General features: G+C 39.0%; 1 protein-coding gene across 2 annotated transcripts in view; it reads right to left on the bottom strand.

Moving 5' to 3' along the window:
* The window catches only part of LOC103972867 (sodium/proton antiporter 1), a 42,867-nt gene extending 21,844 nt beyond the window's left edge, over positions 1–21,023 (bottom strand). The window contains exons 1-3 of one of the 2 annotated variants that reach the window (XM_065117430.1): positions 20,692–21,023; positions 18,544–18,720; positions 13,193–13,321 (exon numbers count right to left, since the gene is read on the bottom strand). In XM_065117430.1, the coding sequence (XP_064973502.1) occupies positions 13,193–13,321; positions 18,544–18,720; positions 20,692–20,985 (600 nt within the window). In that variant the 5' untranslated portion in view covers positions 20,986–21,023. Of the gene's footprint in view, positions 1–13,192; positions 13,322–18,543; positions 18,721–20,599 lie in introns of both variants that reach the window. The other variant, XM_065117431.1, reaches the window with a different exon arrangement.
* Between the last annotated feature and the right edge of the window lie 647 nt (positions 21,024–21,670).

Below are 21,670 nucleotides of genomic sequence, written 5' to 3'. Positions count from 1 at the left end.
ACTAATGTGATAAGAACTACAATGGGTGCCAAAGTGAAAGAGTAATATTCTCAGGCACAACAAAAACAACCATAGATTAACCATGACTTGATATAGAGCGAGTTAAATAAAATTACATCATGAACCATTGATATCTTTTTATTTATTTAATGAACTTATAACATAGAAAACATACATGAGAATCAGTGACAATTCAATGAATGTATAATTAAGAAGCATGCTACATATATAACTCATCACCTCAAGTCAGTCTATTTGCACAGGCATGGGCATGAGAATCTAATGTAAACAAGTATCCAAGCGTCCAGTTCAACCAAGAGACAAAAAAGAGATCTAACATGTAGGAGAACAATAACTTAAGGGGAAAACAAGGTAATACTTGCATTGTATTGTAGTGACAATGTGAGATATAGAAGCCTCAGAATTGAAAGAATATTCACGTATTATAACCGTTATATCATTTTATGTATCAGAATAGTATAATTAAGAATTCTAATAATTGTTGAAATCAAAGTTCTTAATTTCGTACCATACTGACGTTTCGAGCTTTGCTCGATACGGTACAATACGAGCGTACCGAGCGATACGCTAGGGTATATCGCTCGATGTGTGTGTATATATATATATATATAAATAAGAAAATGGAGGCATACGCTGCCTCGGCTGCAGGGAAATCTAGGGGCGACATCACATGCGCAGCGGAAGAACAGAAAACAAAAACCCCAAATTTTCTAAAAAGGTATTCATCGTCGTACGAAGATTGGTGCGCAAAAATCCGCGAAACTTAAAACCACGCATGAGATAGTTGTGTTACCTAGGGAGATCGTATATCCCTGAATCCCTATAGATCTGTAGGTGAGGATGAAGGAGATCAAGCATCCTCCACTCTATCGGTGATCCACATAATAGGGTTGCGACAACGCTCCTCAAATCGTTGCCCAAAACTCCACAACTACTATCTGAGGAGAAGGGGAGAGGAGAATAGGAGGTGGAAACCAAGAAGCCTCTGGCCTATGGGTGTTTGGTTCCCTCCTATTTTTAGAGGCCCCCTGTCAACTTAACCCTAATGGATCCTGCCCTATTGGGTATTGGATCTCCATCCAATTACCCAAGCCTCTTAGATTAGTAGATCTTTATCCAATAATCTCTCATTGACTCTTATTAGATCTCATTCATAGGATCCAATAATTCATGAGCTTATTGGATATCTAATAAGATAAGGGCTCCGGCGGATATCTCATATTCGAACATCTACTCGTCGCAATGCCTACCATATGTGTATGATCCTCTAGGCCCAATATCGAGCTGGCTGTGAGTCTTACCTGTCAGAACTCCTTCTGGCTCAGTGAATTATTATCTTCATAATAATTCACTCAACTCATCGACTATGGACGTACTAGACCACTACGCCGTAGCCCTCAAACGATACAGGGGAATCCAATTCATTAGACCTGTCTGTCCTCAATTACCGTGTATCTATAGTCCCTCATCCATCTAATATCCCAGAGACCGTATACCGGGCATGGTGCTATCAGACCCATACGGTTTCTACTCGAGTCCCGCTTTAATCGAATTCTCCCGAAGAACTCTTTCTCTATCAATCCGAATGATGCTGGCTAGGGATTTATCTGAGCAAAAACACATGAGATATTCCTCTCAAGACACAGAGAGTGGATAATCCTCTATCGATAATCAATAGTCCTCGTAAGGTTGGCGAGCACTCTCGATGACCGGCTATGCTAGATCTGGAACTTTCAGACTTATAAGTCTGGTATCAAAGAATGGAATACTCATACAAGACATCTTTGGTGTCTCAAGTCTAAAGACCAGGTACACCACTGGGATAACGAAATCGTTGTCTAACAATGAGGTATCATTAACCATCCAACATTCCGTGAGCGAATCAATCAGTGAACTCATTCTCCAATAAGCACCTGCACTGTAACCTTAGTGTACCCACACGAGTAGCTATGAGACCAGTTGCCTCCATCATATAGATGGGTATACAGCACACTAGTATGTCCGGTTATCTCGATGTCCCTTTCGAGTAACCTATGACCAAGATTATTTAGGGTTTGTGTTTAAAAGTGAATCGATCTCATTATCGTGATCTCATTACGATCTGATTCTCATTGCACAAATAAATGGACATCACAATATATATATGCAAATATGTAATAAACAATATAAAGTGATAAAATACCAAAATGTAATAAGCAAAAAGAATGTGTATCATATCACACGTGTCATCACTCACGTGATTGGCTTGTAGGGCACCTATGACTAACAATCTCTCACTTAACCTAAAGTCAATCACCTACGTGTCTGATCCTCATCAGATCCCTATGATGCTCAAAGGCAATCTAAGACAATTGTTTTGTCAGTGGATCTACGATGTTATCTTCGGATGGAACTCTTTTGTTAGAACCCTTGCAGATTCTAAACTTGGGGTCGATCTCTTTAGGGGATCGGCCTCCTTGGAACTCTATAAGGGTTCCTCCCTCCAAGTTGCTGCTCAAAGGCTGCAGAAAAGATTCATCTATTGCTTATGAAAAGAGGAGGAACACATGGCTATTTATGGGCTTCTATACCCTAACTCCTAATAGGACTCCTACTCAAGACTCCTACTTCTAACCAACTCCTAATAGGACTCCTCCTCAAGACTCCTATTCCTTTACAACTCTTAATTCTTCTCTAAGAACAGCCTCCTAACCCTAGCCGACCTCTTCACCTCTTTAATAGGGGTCGGCTTAGGTAGATTTTACATAAATGTCCCTCTCAATTAGGACTCTCCTAGTTAGAGTCCTAACAGACCCGCCCTCTTCAAATCAGCCTTGTCCTTGAGACTGACGATTCATGAATTCTGAGAATTTGATCTTCAAGTCGTCATAGTTCTCCCAAGTGACATCTTCTGTTAGTAGGTTCGCCCACTGTATTAGCACTTCAGTAGTGAGTCGTCGTCGTCGAGTCACGATCCGTCGATCAATAATGGCACTTAGCTGGGTCTGGAGTTCTCCTTAGGTAGTCATATTTGGTGGATGGCTTTGGGCTATCTCCAAGCACCTATTTACAACTTCTGTCTGGCCATCGGTTTATGAGTGATATATCATACTCCTTTTTAATTTAGTAACCTGCATATGGAATAACTTTGTCCAAAATCTGCTCATGAAGATGCAAGTAGAATTTGTCACAAGCACAATGCTTCCCTTATAGTGTAATTCTTTTGAGTCCCAATTGTAATGAGCCACGGAGCTTGGTGCTTCCTCCAATTTTTTTATGATCTTACTGGTCTCCGAATCTTCCTGTCATTCCATCTTAATATCCTCAAGGAAGTTGCTGGTCGGAAGTGAAATAGCCGAAAATTCAGCTTGCTCGGGTAGCTGCGAAAGCGCATCTGCAACAACATTCTCTTTCCACTTTTTGTAAGTTATTTCATAATCAAATCCAAGAAGTTTTGTTACCCATTTTTGCTGCTCAAGGGATGATATCTTTTGCTCCAAAAAGTACTTGAGGCTTTTATGGTCGGTTTTAATTTGAAATCGTTGACCGATCAAGTAAGGTCTCCACCTCGTTGCTGCGTGCACAATGGCGAGCATCTCCTTATCATATGTTGACATATTTTGATTGGAGGGAGACAATGCCTTGCTAGTGTATGCGAGTGGTCGACCATCTTGCATGAGAATGGCTCCAATTCCGACTCCAGATGCGTCGGCCTCAATAATGAAGGGTCGGCTGAAATCTGGTAGTGCTAGCATCGACGTCGTCGTCAGCAAGATGATCTAATTTATATGACAGCAAGGATGTCTAATTTAATCAAAAAAATTTCAGCAGTATAACAGCAGGGAAATTGGTGCAAGTTGCGATAGTAGAATTCTCGTCGAAAAATTTCAGCGGTTTACGACGAAAATTTGCAGGAACATAAAATCATTTTTAGAGATGAATTCCTCAATAGATCAATCTTAGATGGAAGCCAAGATGATCTATGAAGTGTATAAGAAATTTCATTCAAAAAAGATTATAAATAGATGGGTTAAGACAACAATATGCGACTGATATTTTCTGCAGCACAGATTTTTAAGTATAGCAGATTGGACGTAAAAGATCAGTGGTTTATATTGAGAAATTTTTGACGAAACTAAAGGGAAATCTATTGTTAGGAAGTGTCAAAGCTATCATAAAAATTTCGTAGAGATTTGGATAGAAAAAACGTTGTATCAAGATCAAACAAACAGTGCTACGCGGCTGAAATTTTACAATGCAGATTTTCAAGTATAGCAAATTAAACGTAAAAGATCAATGGTTTATATTGAGAATTTTTTGACAAAACTAAAGGGAAATCTACTGTTAGAAAGTGTCAAAGATGTCATAAAAATTTCGTAGAAATTTGGATAGAAAAAACACAGTAGCAAGATCAAACAGACAGTGCTATGCGACTGGAATTCTGCAATGAATCTTTCGTCGTAGAGATGAAAACTTTGTGACGAAAAGTTTATGCAGCAATATAGGAATAATTTTTTTTTGGATTTTCAAATAAGGATAACTAAATTGTAGCAGCAATAAGGTAGGAAACCAGAACCTGTTGCAATTCATGAGGAGATCAAAGGATGATCTGCGGTGGTGGAGATGACGACGGAATTTGGCGACGATCTTTTAAGCAATTGTGGGAATTATTTTGGACGACTATGGAAGGCTGATGGATGGCTGTGGAAGGGCAGCGAGATGCCAAGAACGCCGCTCTGATACCAGGTGTTAGAACCCTTGCAGATTCTAAACTTGGGGTTGATCTCTTGAGGGGATCGGCCTCCTTGAAACTCTATAGGGGTTCCTCCCTCCAAGTTGCTGCTCAAAGGCTGCAGAAAAGATTCATCTATTGCTTATGAAAAGAGAAGGAATACATAGCTATTTATAGGGCTTCTAAACCCTAACTCCTAATAGGACTCCTACTCAAGACTCCTACTTCTAACCAACTCCTAATAGGACTCCTCCTCAAGACTCCTATTCCTTTACAACTCATAATTCTTCTCTAAGAAACAACCTCCTAACCCTAGCCGGCCTCTTCACCTCTTTAATAGGGGTCGGCTTAGGTAGGTTTTACATGAATGTCCCTCTCAATTAGGACTCTCCTAGCTAGAGTCCTAGCATCTTTTCACTGCCACATCTCCTTGGGCCACGATCTCTCTAACAAGTTGGAACCTCCTCAGAACACTTCTAATGAGACCCGGGTTTCTTTGCTTGAGCAATTGCTTCGTTATTGTCGCAATATAAGGGAATTGGCTCCTCACTGCCCGACACGACTCCCAAATCTGCGATAAACTTTTTCATCTAGACTACCTCTTTTGCTGCCTCTACTGCAGCAATTTACTCTGCCTCTGTGAACGAGTCAGCAATAGTATCTTGCTTGGAACTCTTCCAACATACCGCTCCTCCATTCAGGATGAACACATATCCCGAATTAGTTTTGCTATCATTGACATCGGACTGGAAACTCGAGTCTGTGTAGCCTTCAACCCTAAGGCTACTACCTCCATATACCAGTAAAAGATTCTTAGTCCTTCAAGTACTTAAGGATACACTTTACTACTTTCCAGTGCTCCAAGCCTAGATTCGCCTAATACCTACTCTTGACACTTAGAGCATACGCTATATCAGGCCCGGTACATAGTATGGCATACATGATAGACCCTATCGTTGAGGCATAGGGTATCCTATCCATGTTCGTCATTTCTTTAGGAGTCTTTGAGGACATACTCCTAGAATGCGATATCCCATGTCTCATCGGTATGAGTCCTCTCTTGGAATTTTCCATGCCAAACCTTTTGACAATGGTGTATATGTACTTAGACTAGGACAAGCCAAGCATCCTCTTGGATCTATCTCTATAGATCTGAATTCCCAAGATATAGGATGCTTCCCCTAAGTCCTTAATGGAGAAGTGTCTAGATAACCAAGTCTTTATCGTGGATAGCATTCCTACATCATTCTCAATGATCAGGATGTCATCCACATAAAACACCAAGAAGGTGATAGCGCTCTCACTTACCTCCCTGTACATACAAAGCTAATCATCGTTATTAACGAAGTCATAAGATCTTATTATCTCATCAAATCTTATGTTCCAACTTCGGGAAGCTTGCTGTAGTCCATAAATGGACCTAAGCAACCTACACACCTTATCTGGGCAGTCCTTGGACACGAATCCCTTAGGCTGTATTATATACACCTCTTCCTCAAGGTTGTCGTTGAGGAACGTTGTTTTCACATCCATCTATCAGATCTCATAATTATAATGTGCAGCAATAGCCAACAGAATTCAAATGAATTTTAGCATGGTTACGGGTGAGAATGTTTCGTCATAGTCAACACCTTACCTTTGACGATACCCCTTAGTCAGTAGTCTTGCTTTATAGGTCCTCTACCTTTCCATCTACTCCGATCTTCTTCTTGAAGATCCACTTGCAATCAATGGGTACAATACCCTTGGGTGCTTCAACTATGTTCCAAACCTTATTGGAGTATATGGAATCCATCTTAGAATTCATGGCTTCTTGCCACTTCCCGGAGTCTATACTCGTAACAACCTCCTCGTAGGTCTGAGGATCAATATCCTCAACATCCTCTCCCTATAATATGTCACACATATCTCTCAGGAGGATGGGATACTCTGTCGAACCTACGTAAAGTCGGAACTTGTGTGCTAGGTACCTGAACAGACTCGGGCTGTGGAGTGGTGCTTGAGCTAGGTTCTCCAACCTCGCTCAACTCTATCACGCTCCCACTGTCTCCACCAAGAATGTGTTCCTTCTTAAGGAACACTGCTCTCTTGGCTATAAGGACCTTTTGGTCCTCGGCGTGAAATAATACCCACAAGTTTCCTTAGGGTATCCCACGAACTTGCACCACTCCGTCTTGGATTCCAACTTATCGAGGTTGTGTCTTTTAACGTGGGCAGGGTAGGACAACCCCAAATCTTAACAACCTTAAGATCAAGATCGGGCTTCTTCCTTTTCTATATCTCATATGGTGTAGATACTACCGACTTAGTTGGAACTCTGTTCAAAAGGTAAGCTGCGGTCTCTAGGGCATATCTCCAAAATGAGATGGGTAGGTTGGCGAAGCTCATCATGGACCACACCATGTCTAATAGTGTATGATTCCTCCTTTCAGATACACTATTGAGCTGAGGTGTATAAGGAGGTATATATTGGGATAGAATTTCATGATCCTTGAGGAACTGGATGAACTCTACACTCAAGTACTCACCTCCTCGATCTAATCGAAGAGTCTTGATACTCTTTCCAATCTGGCTTTCTACTTCATTTTTATACTCTCTGAATTTCTCAAATGCCTCGGACTTGTACTTCATCAAGTACACATGTCCATACCTTGAGAAATCGTCAGTAAAAGTAATAAAGTAAGAATAACTACCTATGGCATGAGTTAACATATAGGTCCACATATATCACTATGTATGAATTCCAACAGCTCAATGGCTCTCTCTCCAATTCCACAAAAAAGAAAGTCGGTCAATTTTCCACAAAGGCAAGACTCACAAGTTACATATGACTCATGGTCGAATGGATCTAGATATTCATCCTTTAGTAACTTTTGAATCATTCCTTCATGGATATGACCTAGCCTACAATATCACAAGTATGCACTATTCACCTCATCGCGTTTCCTTTTGGACACACTTACATTCATAATATGTGGAGCAGTGTCTAGCATAAACAAATCATTATGCAATGTTCCTCTCATGATGATCTCATCATCTAATAATATTGAACAACCATTGTTCTCAAAAAATAATTTATATCTACTAATGTCAAACATGAAATGGAAATAATGTTTCTGCTAATAGAAGGAACAAAATAGCATGTATCCAAGCTTGATAGTGCCTTCCTTATCTTTCTGGTCTCACTAGTATAGAGAACCAACTTCTCTTTCTTGTTAGTGCTCTCTGCCTCCCTCAACATATTGAGGAGCTCAAGGAGAGTCACCTCAAGCTTGTTCATATTAAAATTCATTATGAACTGTGAAAAAAAATCTAGTAGGGACTGAAGCACAAGATTCACACACAGGTTATCCTCTAGGACTATTCCATTCCTAGACCTGTGAATTTGTCTATCCACTCAATCATCTTTAGGACATGGTTCTGTACTGATGTCCCCTCAGTCATCCTAACGTAGAAGAGACTCTTAGATATCTTATATCACTGAGTCCTTCCCTATTCCTTAAGCAGTTTGCGGAGTTGTATGAGAATAGATCTAACATCCATCTTTTCATGTTGTCTCTGTAACTCAAGAGTCATGGAGCTCAACATATAACACTGAACAAGAGTGGAGTTATCTATGTACTTCACGTAGCGAGCAATCTCATCCTCGCTTGCTCCTTCCTCGGGAGTAGGCATCATTGTATCAAGGACGTACGCGATTTTCTCCGCCGTGAGAATAATTCTCAAGATGCGGAGTCGATCCGTATAATTTGGACCAATGAGGCGTTTGACATCAAGTATGCAACATAAGGGACTTGAAAGCGACATTTTCTGAAAATAAATATATGGCAGAAATAAATAACATGTAGATTTTGTAAAAAAATAAACAATCAAGATATGGACTTTTATCTTAATCTGCTCTCACTATTTTCTCGCGAAACACATAACTCTCTCTGGTATATGAATCGGAGACCCCCGACGGATCTCTAGTGGGGATCAGGATCCAATCGGCGTTTTAAAGTAATCTCAAGGGACTCGACCAATCACGTTAAGCCCGTAAATGTAGGCAACTCTTGCCGATTACAACTCCTTGTGATTCCTGTCCTGTTCGACCTTCGAACCACCATGATCTCGAAGGACTCGACCAACCATGATGTTCGGTTAAGTCAACATTATCGTTACAAGATGAGTATGATTCGATGATATAGCCTCGAGGGGCTCGACCAAGCATATCTTATCCTCAAGTCACCAGTGACATCTCTATATTGTAGGCAAGATAACGAATCGCAATATATGTGAGCCTTGAGGGACTCGACCAACTCAACCTACATCAAGAATCGGTCCCTAACTATAATGATGGAAGGCCACGTGGGTCAATCAAATTGTCTCACGTTTACCGACTTAATATTAATATTATTGAGAAAGGATTTTAATTTGGTCTCCTAATATGACATATCATACACATACATATTTAATATATATCTACTTCATATGCAAATATATATACATATCTAGTAGGTGTATAAACAATCACACATCATATGAGCAATCACACCAGATGATCATAGACCCCAGCCTAATGTGATCAGGCCCGAGTTAGTGGACCTAATCACTCACATCAAAATCTATATATAGCGGTGCATCTCCATGCCCTATGATCATCCATTTCGTCCTCGTCGGTTCCGTCGACATCTCGACGCATCTCCATGCATTGCGATCGTCCGTCTCGGCCTCGTAGGTCTCACTATCGCTTCCATTCTCCCGCTGCGCCTCCTCGTGTAATTACAACTTAATCATAGGCACGTAGGCCCAACAATAAACAAGAATAAAATTGGAGGCTCGCAGGCCCCAATAATAATAATAATCACATGTACACACACCACACAGTCCATGATCATCCGTCCACATCATACATCATATGTAAATATCATTACGTAGGACTACTAGATAATAATAATAGCTAATTAAACCTTTTAATTAACTAATATTTTTTCTGAAATTAGGGACATGTAGAGAATTTTCTCAATTGTGAAGGGTATTTTGATAATTTAGATAAAAGGACAAAACCTAAAATTTCTTAAATTTCGAGGGGTAAAATTATTGTTTTACCCCAAAATGCCCTAACTTCATCCTTGCTGCGTTGCAACCGCAGCCACCCTGCTGGCTGCAGCCACTGCGGCCGAGCGCACCCTTGTTGGGGGGTGACGCCGCCCTTGCCCACGGGAGGCTCGCCCGCGAGCAGTGTGCCTGCGAGCGGTTCTGCAACACCCGTAGGCGGCGCTGCCGCACCTATGGGCGCCTCTGCCCATGAGTGCAGCACCCGCAAGCAGCACTGTTGCCCTCGCGGGCACCTCTGCCCGTAGTCGCCGTCACTACGGGTGCCGCCCATCCTTGTGGGCAGGTTGCCTGCAGGCGCCGCCCGTGCGGCTGCCTGCCTGTGGTTCGTAGGCTCCCAGCCGTAGGTGGCCAAGCCTCGACCAAGGCTGCAAGCAGCCATTGGCCAACCTCTGAGGGCAGCAATTAGCTTTGACGTCAAAAGTCTTTCTAAAACACAACACACGTAGTTCAAAACCAATCTTTCGCACGAACAACATGACTCTGATACTACTGTAGGGAAATCTAGGGATGACATCACATGCGCAGCGGAAGAACAGAAAACAAAAACCCTAAATTTCCTAAAAAGGTGTTCATCGTCGTGCGAAGATTGGTGCGCAAAAACCCGCGAAACTTAAAACCACGCGTAAGATAATTATGTTACCTAGGAAGATCATATATCCCTAAATCCCTACAGATCTATAGAAGAGGATGAAGGAGATCAAGTGTCATCCTCTCTAGCGGTGATCCACACAACAGGACTACAACGACGCTCCTCAAATCGCTGCCCAAAAACTCCATACCTGCTATCTAAGGAGGAGAAGGGGAGAGGAGAATAGGAGGGGGCGACCAAGAAGCCTCTGGCCTATGGGTGTTTGGTTCCCTCCTATTTATAGAGGCCCCCTGTCAACTTAACCCTAATGGATCCTGCCCTATTGGGTATTGGATCTTCATCCAACTACACAAGCCTCTTAGATTAGTGGATCTCTATCCAATAATCTCTCATTGGCTCTTATTAGATCACATCCATAGGATCTAATAATTCATGGGCTTATTGTATATCCAATAAGATAGGAGCTCCGACAGATATCTCATATCTGAACCTCTACTCGTCGCAATGTATATCATATGTGTGTGACCCTATAGGCCTAATATCGAGCTGGTCATGAGTCTTACCTGTCAGAACTCCTTATGGCTTAGTGAATTATTATGATCTTCATAATAATTCACTCGACTCATCGACTGCAGACGTACTAGGCCACTACACCATAGCCCCAGATGATACAGAAGAATCCAATCCATTGGACATGTCTGTCCTTAGTTACCGTGTATTTATAGTCCATCATCCATCTAATATCCCAAAGATCGTATACCGGGCATAGTACTATCAGACCCTTACAGTTTGTAGTCGAGTCCCGCTCTAATCGAAGTCTCCCAGAGAACTCTTTCTCTCTCAATCCGAATGACCCTAGCCAGGGATTTATCTGAGCAAGAACACATGGGATATTCCTCTCATAACACCGAGAGTATATAATCCTCTATCGACACTCAATAGTCCTCGTAAGGTTGGTTGCCACTCCCGATGACCCGTTGTGCTAGATCTAGAACATTCAGGCCATCCTTAGTGTCTCAACTCTAAGGACCAGGTACACCACCGGGACAACGAAATCGCTGTCTGACAATGAGGTATCATTAACCATTTAGCATTCTGTGAGCGGATCAATCGGTGAACTCATTCTTAAATGAGCACCTACACTGTAGCCCTAGTGTCTCCACACGAGCAGCTATAAGATCGGTTGTCTCCATCATATGGACGGACATACAGCACACTAGTCTATCCAATTATCTCAATGTCCCTCTCGAGTAACCTATGATCAAGATTATTTAGGGTTTGTGTTTAAAGCTGAATCGGTCTCATTATCATGATCTCATCACGATATGATTCCTATTGCACAGATCCACGGACATCACAATATACATATGCATATATGCAACAAGCAATATAAAGTGATAAAATGTCAAAATGTAATAAGCAAAAAGAATGTGTATTATGTCACACATGTCATAACTTACGTGATTGACTTGTAGGGCACCTATGACTAGCATCGACGATGTCGCTTCCTTTTCTTCTCCTCATATGTAGCGTTCGACGAAGACATCGAAGGCGGCAAACGTCTCCGAAGAACGCGGTAATGGCCGCAGGCGTCTCCGACCTTCGGCGAAGAACGCGACGAAGAAGAAGTCGAGCCGTCACCTCTCCGTTACCCCCTAGATCGAGATCTTCGAGGGAGGGCAATGTCGGATCGGGAAGCGTCGAGGTTCTCCCGATTCTCCCTCTTCTTCGAGCGTCTTCTCCCTCTTCTCTCTCGGCGCTTCTTCTTCCCTCGCTGTAACCAAGCTGATATCGCCCGATAGCAGGCGACGATGGTCGAAAACGACCATTACTGACCTGTGGGCGTACTAGTATGTACCACCCGGTGTGGGCTGTATCATTCGAAATTAAAATCCTTGGTTGAAATCGTACACGTGGATGTGTATCCAACCTATTATGTAGATGTGGATACAAATCCATATAATAAAACAACAGGAAAAAAAAATAAAAAGAATTGATTTGTTATTCAATAGTGATACATACACCAAAGTAGCCCATCTTATATGCTTGTTAGCCGAAACATACTAAAATGTTAATTTTGAATACATGTTGCATTAAATTTAGCTTCAGAAGTGCTTTATATGTGCTGCCACAAACCAGATAACTAATATTGCTTGATATCCTATATAGCAGTGATACATATTCCATCCTAAAAGACAAGATAAAAAAATTCATAAAATCAAATTAGTTCTAAAAAAATATCACGGTCATGTTTAACACGAGCTGTGATATCCATAAGAGATCCATAATGTAATGATCTTAACTGATTCCAATTGATGGATAGGAACCAGGTTGTTTAGGTTGATCCAGATTGTATGGCTCCAACAAAAAGAAACATATGTGACTTTCAATTATTTTACAGTATGGCAAAAGCTTTCACTTCTGCTCAAGCTCCAGTATGACACTATTTTCAGAAAGATAGCTATTGAGTGTCTTGTAAACAGAACAAGCATATTACAAGGGCAATAAAATGCAAGCAAGCTCCTCATGAACACCATACAACATAAAAGCCCAAAAGTGTTATGCAACTTTTGGATATGCTAGGGAAGATCTGCCATCCAGTGTCTGGACTACAGTATATATCACTAACTTCACACTCTGATCAGCAAATGCAATTAAGGGTAACAAAAGGAAGATAGTGCTTGGAGTAGAATGCAACACAAATCATACATGCTAATCTGATTTCACAAGGTAACTAGAACATAATCATAACATGGAACATTAATGAGTCTCACCCCAATGCTTCGAATGACCCATAAGCAGACAGCCATTAGTAACCCAACTCCACTTTTGTTGAATGCTAGTGATTCCTCAAAAACAATGCCTGCATAACCAATTGCAAATACCAACACCAGAGCAAGATCCTGCATCATGTTTGATGAAGTGCATGATGAGCATTAAATACTCCCAAGTTCCAAGACAATAAATTTCAAACTAAATCCCATCAAATTTCAAGAAAATGGTTCATATCTTGAGACAATTATGAAAATTCAAAACCACCAAAGTACAATGAATTTAATATGTATTGTAATTTGTGCTCGACTTTTAGTAAATTGTGACTCATTTAATTAGGTGGTTGAAGGATCCAATGCACAAGGGATCAATAAAAAGCAAAGGAAGGAAGATTGGTAGGGCATCCTAGTTTTTTTTTCTAAAACCTTATCAAACTTTTGTATTTCGAGCTATTAGCTCCTAGTATCTCTTGAAATAGAGAGAGTTCTCTTTGTCCTCCCATATCTCACTTCTTTTCTCACCCTCTCCTCTCTTCCTTTTTTGTGTCACATCATTTGGTATCAGAGCCTTGCTACGCTCTTGGAGTACTTTCTTATTATGGCAACTAGAAGGGGCAAAGGGCAACGCGGTGAAAGAATAATGCAGCCAGATAGAGATGAAAGGGATGAAAAAATTGAAGCACTAAGGAGACAAATTGAAGAGCTTACCATGAACCTCAAATGTCAAGAAACCCATGGCTCTAGAGGCTCAAGCTATGGCTATGCAAGTGATGGATTTAAAGACATAAATTCCCTTGCATCCAAAGAAATTGTAGGAGACTCATCCATGGAGAGGTATTTTCATGCAAATGGCAACATCAAGAGTGACTTGTTGGAGTTCCATGGTCGACTTCAACCTGAAGAGTTTCTTGATTGGCTTAGTGTCGTTGAGAAACTCTTTGAGTACAAGGAGATAACCCGAAGACCGAAAAGTAAAATTAATTACTACAAGGCTTCGAAATTATGCTTCAATCTAGTGGGACAAGTCCAAGAGATGCATTTTCGGAAAGGGAAGATGAAGATTTCATCTTGGGAGAAGATGAAATCTCGACTCCATGAGAATTTTCTTCTATTTGATTATATTCAAACTCTCTTTTCACAATTTAATAATCTACAACAGGATAGCAAAACCATCATCGACTACACTAAAGAATTCTATAAGTTGATGGTCTAAAATAACACTCAAGTGACGAAAGAATAACTTATTGCAAGATATGTCGACGGCCTACGAGTTATGATTCAAGATGAAGTGAAGATGCAACGACTATGGAGGTTATATGATGCTTATCAATTAGTGTTAAAAGCTAAAGCAAAACTTGCTAGAAGTGGAGGAAATAAGTATTCTAATGTTCCTTTACATTTCTCTTCTAAAGCTGACTCTGGTCATTAAAATGCTAGTGGATCACAAGCCAGCGGAATCATGAAAAATGCATCCAAACTAACTCCTACCAATCGTGTAGGACAATCTTGTTGCACCAGTCACCTTCCTACTTGCTTTAAATGTAAACAAGTATGACACTATATAAACGATTACCCAAATAGATAAGCTGATGCACAAGTCAACTTTGCCGAAGAAAAAGATGCCAATGAACAACTTGAAGATATTGGAAAACCAATATATGGTGAATACCCCCGAGGAGGCTTTTGAAGAAGCGAATGCTTGGCAATCCATAAAGCGCTTGCTACTCTAAAAGATGATTCTTATGAAGAATGGTTACAAAATAAAATTTTTAAGACACTACAAGTCTCAAGGTAAAGTTTGTTCAATTGTTATTAATAATGGTAGTTTGTTCAATTGTGTCTCAAGATATGATAGACAAGCTCAAGCTCAAGACAGAACCATATCATAAATCATATCGGATTATATGATTCAAGAAAGGCAATGAGGTACGAGTTACTAATTGATGCCTAGTTTCTTTTTCGACGGGTAAAAATTATAAAGATGATGTGTGGTGTGATGTAGTACCAATGGATGTTAGCCATATACTCTTGGGGAGACCATAGCAATATGATAAGGGTGTTATTCATGATAGTAGAAAGAACACCTATACTTTTAAATTTAATGGAGTTAGAATTATATTTTTTCCATGCAAAGAAGAGTTTACAAAATAAGGCAAAGAAAGTGGAGTTGTATTTATGTTAGTTGCTAAAGAATGCATGCAGCCTATAGAAATTCCTCGTGAAGTAGAAGCTATTTTGGAGGAAGTCAAAGACATATGCTCTAAAGAACTTCCTAATTGCCTACCTCCTCTTCGAGACATTCAACATCAAATTGATCTAATTCCAGAAGCAATCTTGATAAACAAATCTCACTATTAGATGAGTCCAAAAGAACATGAAGAGTTGAAGAGACAAGTACTGGATCGACTGCACAAGGATTATATTAGGGAAAGTTTAAGCATGTGCACCATTCCAACTCTATTGAATCTAAAGAAGGATGAAACTTGGTAGATGTGCGTTGACAATCAAGAGATTAATCGGATTACCATCAAGTACAGATTTCCTATTCCATGTGTGAAGGATATGTTTACTGGTGCTCAAATTTTCTCTAAAATTGATCTTCAAAGCAGTTATCACCAAATCCATATTAGACTAGGAGACGAATGTAAAACCGCTTTCAAGACTCAAGAATGTTTATATGATTGGCTAGTTATGCCATTTGGACTTTCAAATATTTAGAGCATCTTCATGTGGGTAATGAATCAAATTCTATGTCCTTATATTGGGAAGTTTGTTGTTGTTTACTTTGATGATATTCTTATTTATAGCAGGAACAAACTTGATCATATTGAACATTTAAGAACTATCCTATCGAACTTGAAGGTAGAAAAGTTATAAGTAAATCTTAAGAAGTGCTCCTTCATGACCTTTAGCCTAGCTTTTCTAGGCTTTCATTTTAACCCTGTAGGTATCCAAGTGGATTCTAAGAAGACTAAAGCTATCCAGACTTGGCCAACACCCACATCCCTAAGATGTTTAGAGTTTTCATGGGTTGGCATCTGTTTAACGTCGATTTATTTGGAATTTCAGCACTATTGTAGCTCCTCTAACTGATTGCATAAAGAAACGAGTGTTTCAATGCACACCTATGGCAAACGACAGTTTTGAACTGCTAAAAGTGAAATTATCTACTGCTCTTGTTCTTGTATTGCCACATTTTTCTAAAATATTTGAAGTTGATTGTGATGCCTCTCATGTGGCTGTTGGTGGAGTACTTAGCCAAGAAGAACATCCACTTGCATTCTTTAGTGAAAAGTTTAATAATACAAGAAATAACTATTCAAGCACTACGACATTAGAGACCATTTAATCCAAAGAGAATTTATCTTAAATTCTAATCATGAAGCTCTTAAATATATAAATTCTCAAGCAAATCTTAATAGACGACATGCAAAATGAGTGACATTTTTACAATAGTATACTTTTTGTCTTGAAGCATAAGAATAGAATATGTAATAAGGTTGCATATGCACTCAGTCGACAATTGGCACTTCTTAATACTATGTGTGCCAACTAAAAGGATTTGATGCAATAAGAAATACTTACTCTAATGATGAAAATTTTGGAGAAACATGAGAGTTATGCACGAAGAGTCATCATAAAGATTATATTATCAAAGAGGGTTTTCTCTTTCGTGGAACTCAACTTTGTATTCCTAAATGTTCTCTACGAGAGCATATTATCCAAGAATTGCACTCCAGTGGATTAGAAGGTCATTTTGGAAGAGACAAAATAGTACTTCTCGTCAAAGCAAAATATTTTTGGCCTACAATCTACCGAGATGTTGCAAATTATGTGAAAAGATACAGAATATGCCAAATTTCAAAAGGGCATACTCAGATTTTTTATGCATATACTCCTTTACCAATTCCTAATGCCCCCTGGGAAGACATTACTATAGATTTCATAATTGGTCTACCGAAAACTCAAAGAGGTACAGAATCTATCTTTGTTGTTATTAATCGATTTTCCAAAATGGTGCATTTTATTCCTTGCAAAAAGACCATGGATGCTTCTTATATTGCTAACCTTTATTTTAATGAAGTGGTCAAACTTCATGAAATTCCTAAATCTATCACATCAAATAGAGATACTAAATTTCTTAATCATTTTTTAAGAAGTTTATAGAAGAAATTTGGCACCAACCTATTATATAGTAGTGCTTATCATCCTCATACAGATGGACAAATTGAGGTTGTTAATAGAACCTCGGGTAATCTGCTACGATGCTTTGCTGCAAAAAGACCAAAACAATGGGATCTCATGCTACTTCATAATGAATTTACTTATAACCCTGTAGTTAATCATTCTACTAGCAAGAGTCCATTTGAGATTGTTTATGGTCATATTTTACCTTATTATCTAGATCTTGCTAAAGTTTTTAAATCACCTTTATCAAGTTCAAAAAGAGAGAATTTTGCTATTACCATAACAAAAGCTTGAAGCTAGTAGTCAAGTTTACAAAGAAAAGGCCAACAAGCATCGTCGTGTGATAATCTTTGAAGAAGGAGATCTTGTTTGGGCCTTTTTTTAAGAACAAATTTTCCAATAGAAACTTGCAATAAACTCAAAGAGAAGAAAATTGATCCTTGCCAAGTTCTCAAGAGAATTAATAATCATGCTTACAAGATTGAACTTCCTCTTTACATTTGCACTCACTCCATATTTAACATTCTGGATTTATCAGTTTACCATGGCAATAATGATGACAACTCGTGGACGAGTTCTTTCTCACCTGGGGAGAATGATGCAATGCATGGTGAGCATTGAATGCTCCCATGTTCCAAGACAACAAATTTCAAGCTCGAACCTATCAAATTTTAAGAAAATGATTCGTATCTTGAAATAATTATAAAAATTCAAAACCACCAAAGTACAATGAATTTAATATGCATTGTAATTTGTGCTTCACCTTAGTAAATTGTGACTCATTAATTAGGTAGTTGAGGGATTCAATGTACAAGGGATCAATAAAAAGGGAAGGAAAGAAGATGATTGGTGAGGCATTCTTTTTTTTTTTTTTAAACCTTATCAAATTTTTGTATTTCGAGCTATTAGCTGTTAGTATCTCTTGAAATAGAGAGTTCTCTTTGTCCTCCCATATCTCCTTTTCTCACCCTCTCCTCTCTTGTTTTTTTGTTTCACGTCAACGTTCCACAATTTAAACTAACGACTGTCAACAGTCAACGAAAATTATTTGGATCAGGACAAAGGTAAGCAACATTTACATTAAAAGATTTTAGATCTTTACATATTATCGATCATGTTTGAGTGTCAATTTCTAAAAGCACAAGCAATCAAACGGAAAGGCAAACCTGATTGGCAGCAACCCAGGAATGATTGATAGCAGCTGCCCCTGCTAAAGCAGTTGCAAGAATAGTCAGAGCTTTCAGCAAATCAGTCTTTGGCTGGTAACTCGCTTCAAAATCCTGTGAGCTTACTTCATCAACAGAACATAATGGGTCACAATTTCCAGATCCATCTATCAACTCCTAACATGATACAAAGTTCGTCAATCAATGATGAGTATATCCAGTAAAGTGCTTAACTAAACGAGACCACACACACAAAACAATGGAAAAGTATGCTTCGATAATAGCGATTGTCATTGTTTGCCAAGTAGGTGGAAACCAAATTAGTTTATGAACCATAGGATGACCAATTGCACCATCATAAGCTATCCATTTGATTTTGTTATTTTTTAAAAAAACAGTTTTCTTTGAATGAGAATGGCTTAAAAATACCTCTTCAATCAAATACTTATTAAGAGTAGTGCCACATGTGCATTTAGGTCACTGTAGAGTCCATGTAAGTTAAAGAAAACCTAACCCAGTAATTTGAATATCATGCCTTTAAAGCATGTAAATGAAATTGCTTAAATCCAAATTACTCATAATAAAAACACAAAAGCTTTATGTAGTAAATAACCCACCATTAACTTCGGATGTGATACTAATAAAGTCAACACAACTTTTCACAAACAAGGTGGCAGTCATCCCCGTGATTCCTCCCTCAAATACACTTCAGCCAAATAGCTAAGAGTGTCCATTGGAAATTTTCTAGATAAGTAGCATCAAAGGCAAAACAACATTTGCATCAAATTAAGTTCTACCACTTTTCGTAGCTCAAGCTGCCTATCATTTTCAAACAAGCCTCAAGTAGGCTATAATATCAATTTTATTTTTCATGTAAAAAGTGACAATTACAATTCCATATTCACAATTTAACACAGTAGAGAGAAAGAGACTGATTTCCAGTGATAAGAAGGTAAATCGACCACACATATAGATAGCTCTACTAGAGAAAATAGTGTTGAAGCCAAAAACGCAGGGGCAACAAGAAACATAAAACAAATCATGTTTTTAGAAAGATCTCACTAATCAATCTTAAGATTCTCTAGCAACCAATACAATCCAGGAATGACGTTCGAGAAAATGGACTAAGTCTTTCAAATCTATTTGCTCTTTTTAAAAGCAGTCTGATGAAGCAATAGTATGACTTTTTTTTTTATCCATAGATTGTCAAATTGATCCAAAAACTGTCCATAAAATGTTATCTTTTGTAAAATTTAACTACACACGAAGAACCTCTGAATAAAGAATGGATTTATTGAGTCTGTATTTGGATGAAAGCAAATTATAACCTCTTCTTCTGAAAATATTGAATGGCTTTTTGCTCCCCTTAAAGGATTGCTGAAGCGATCAACAGAATCATATCAAACAAAAAGCATGGAAATAGAAATTCTGAATCAGAAAAATATACCAAGTATGAAGAACTATATATGGCTCAGGTTACAATGTTTACTTTATTGTTACAATCAAATTAACACCAGCAAAACTTAAATTCCAAACAGATTGATTCAAAGCTAAAGAAGATTCTGATCCAGAGCAAAAGGATTTCAAGATATTTTCTGGTTTAAGAGAGGAAATCCCAGTGCACAAAGAACCAGGTTAATTTCAAGCTAAAAGGGCCAACTCTTTTCTCCCATATGCTGCCATCCAACCAGATTTAGAAAATAACATCACCTATCGTTCAACAGAAATACAACCACATCAAATGACATATCACTTACGTTCTGGATTGCCTATCAAACACAAAGCAAAGGTTTCATATCTGTCATCCCTCCGTAGAAAGGAAGAGTACTATCACACCCTAAATTATTGCAGTTGCAAATTAAGCATCTAACCTGCAGTTATTATGAAGACGAAGCTTAAGATTAATAAACAAGGGGAAACAACGCAAAAAATTCAAAGTTGAAACATTTGTCTATGAATAACCGTTCTATGGAAGCAACCTAATTCTACTGTAAGTGTAGGATGACAAGAAGAAATTTACAGAATACCAGTAAAGAAAGAGAGAGAAACAGCTCACCATCACAAACAAGGATAATGGGCGGAGAAAAAAGACAAGAAACCAAAGCACCGTACTTTCACCAGCATGTGGACCTTCAGAAGCTAACCTACCCTGTAATCTCCGCGGTCTTTTCCTGGCAGAAGAGGGGAACACGGGGAAGAGGAGGAGGAGGAGGAGGAGCCCTTGGCCTTATCCTCCGCCCTGGCAATGCCGCTGGCCCTGCGCCTTCTCTGGGAGCCGAGCGACGAGCCGAGGAGCAACGGACGGCGTGGCAGGGCGGCGAAGACAGCCGCGGAAGAGGAGACGGCGGCGGCGGTGGAGTCGGAGGAGTTGAGGTTGCGGAGCTTGACGAGGGATTGGGTGAGGAGGCTCCCGTTCCCTATCAAGAAGGAAGAGGAGGCCATTTCTTGCAACCTATGGAGTGCGAGAGCAGAGTCGAACGGAGGATTAAGACCGAGACGATTCCGCCGCTTATTTTATATGCACCTGCTTGGCTAGTTGCATAATAATAATAATAATAATAATAATAATAATAATAATTATTATTATTATTATTATTATTATTAATGATGATGATGATGAAAAATTATTATTATCATTTAGTACATATAAAGATGAAATATGTCAAATTTGAACCTCCATCTAATAATTATATTATAGAAATTAAATCGACCGTTGATTCTCCTACATGATTCGCCTTTCTTCTGGCACAATTTATAAAGTGAATCCAATCATTCGTGTTAATTATTGAAAATTACACCTCCTTATCATGTTAATCCGTATGAGACCAATTAATAATAAAAATAATAATAATAATAATAATAATAATAATATCATAGCATCTCAAGTATTAAGTCAAAATTAGATTGTCAGAAAATAAAATTATTCGACTACGAAAGAAACTATATTAATGGAGCGACGATATCCTTTTTGCTTAAGTTAGTAAAGATTTGAAGAAATCGAAATTAATAAAGGGATATTATTTTAAGCCTAGTCAAAGATGCACAGACACAGCCCTTACAGTGAATGAGTGGGGGCCACTATTGAATTAAAGTAGGAGTTTTTGTAAAATCATTGGTCATTATTAGA

Source organism: Musa acuminata, chromosome BXJ2-7, assembly GCF_036884655.1.
Source record: "Musa acuminata AAA Group cultivar baxijiao chromosome BXJ2-7, Cavendish_Baxijiao_AAA, whole genome shotgun sequence".
In the NCBI taxonomy this organism is placed as follows: Eukaryota; Viridiplantae; Streptophyta; class Magnoliopsida; order Zingiberales; family Musaceae; genus Musa; species Musa acuminata.
Note: the sequence above shows the minus strand (reverse complement) of the source record. Positions and strands in the feature narration are given on the sequence as shown.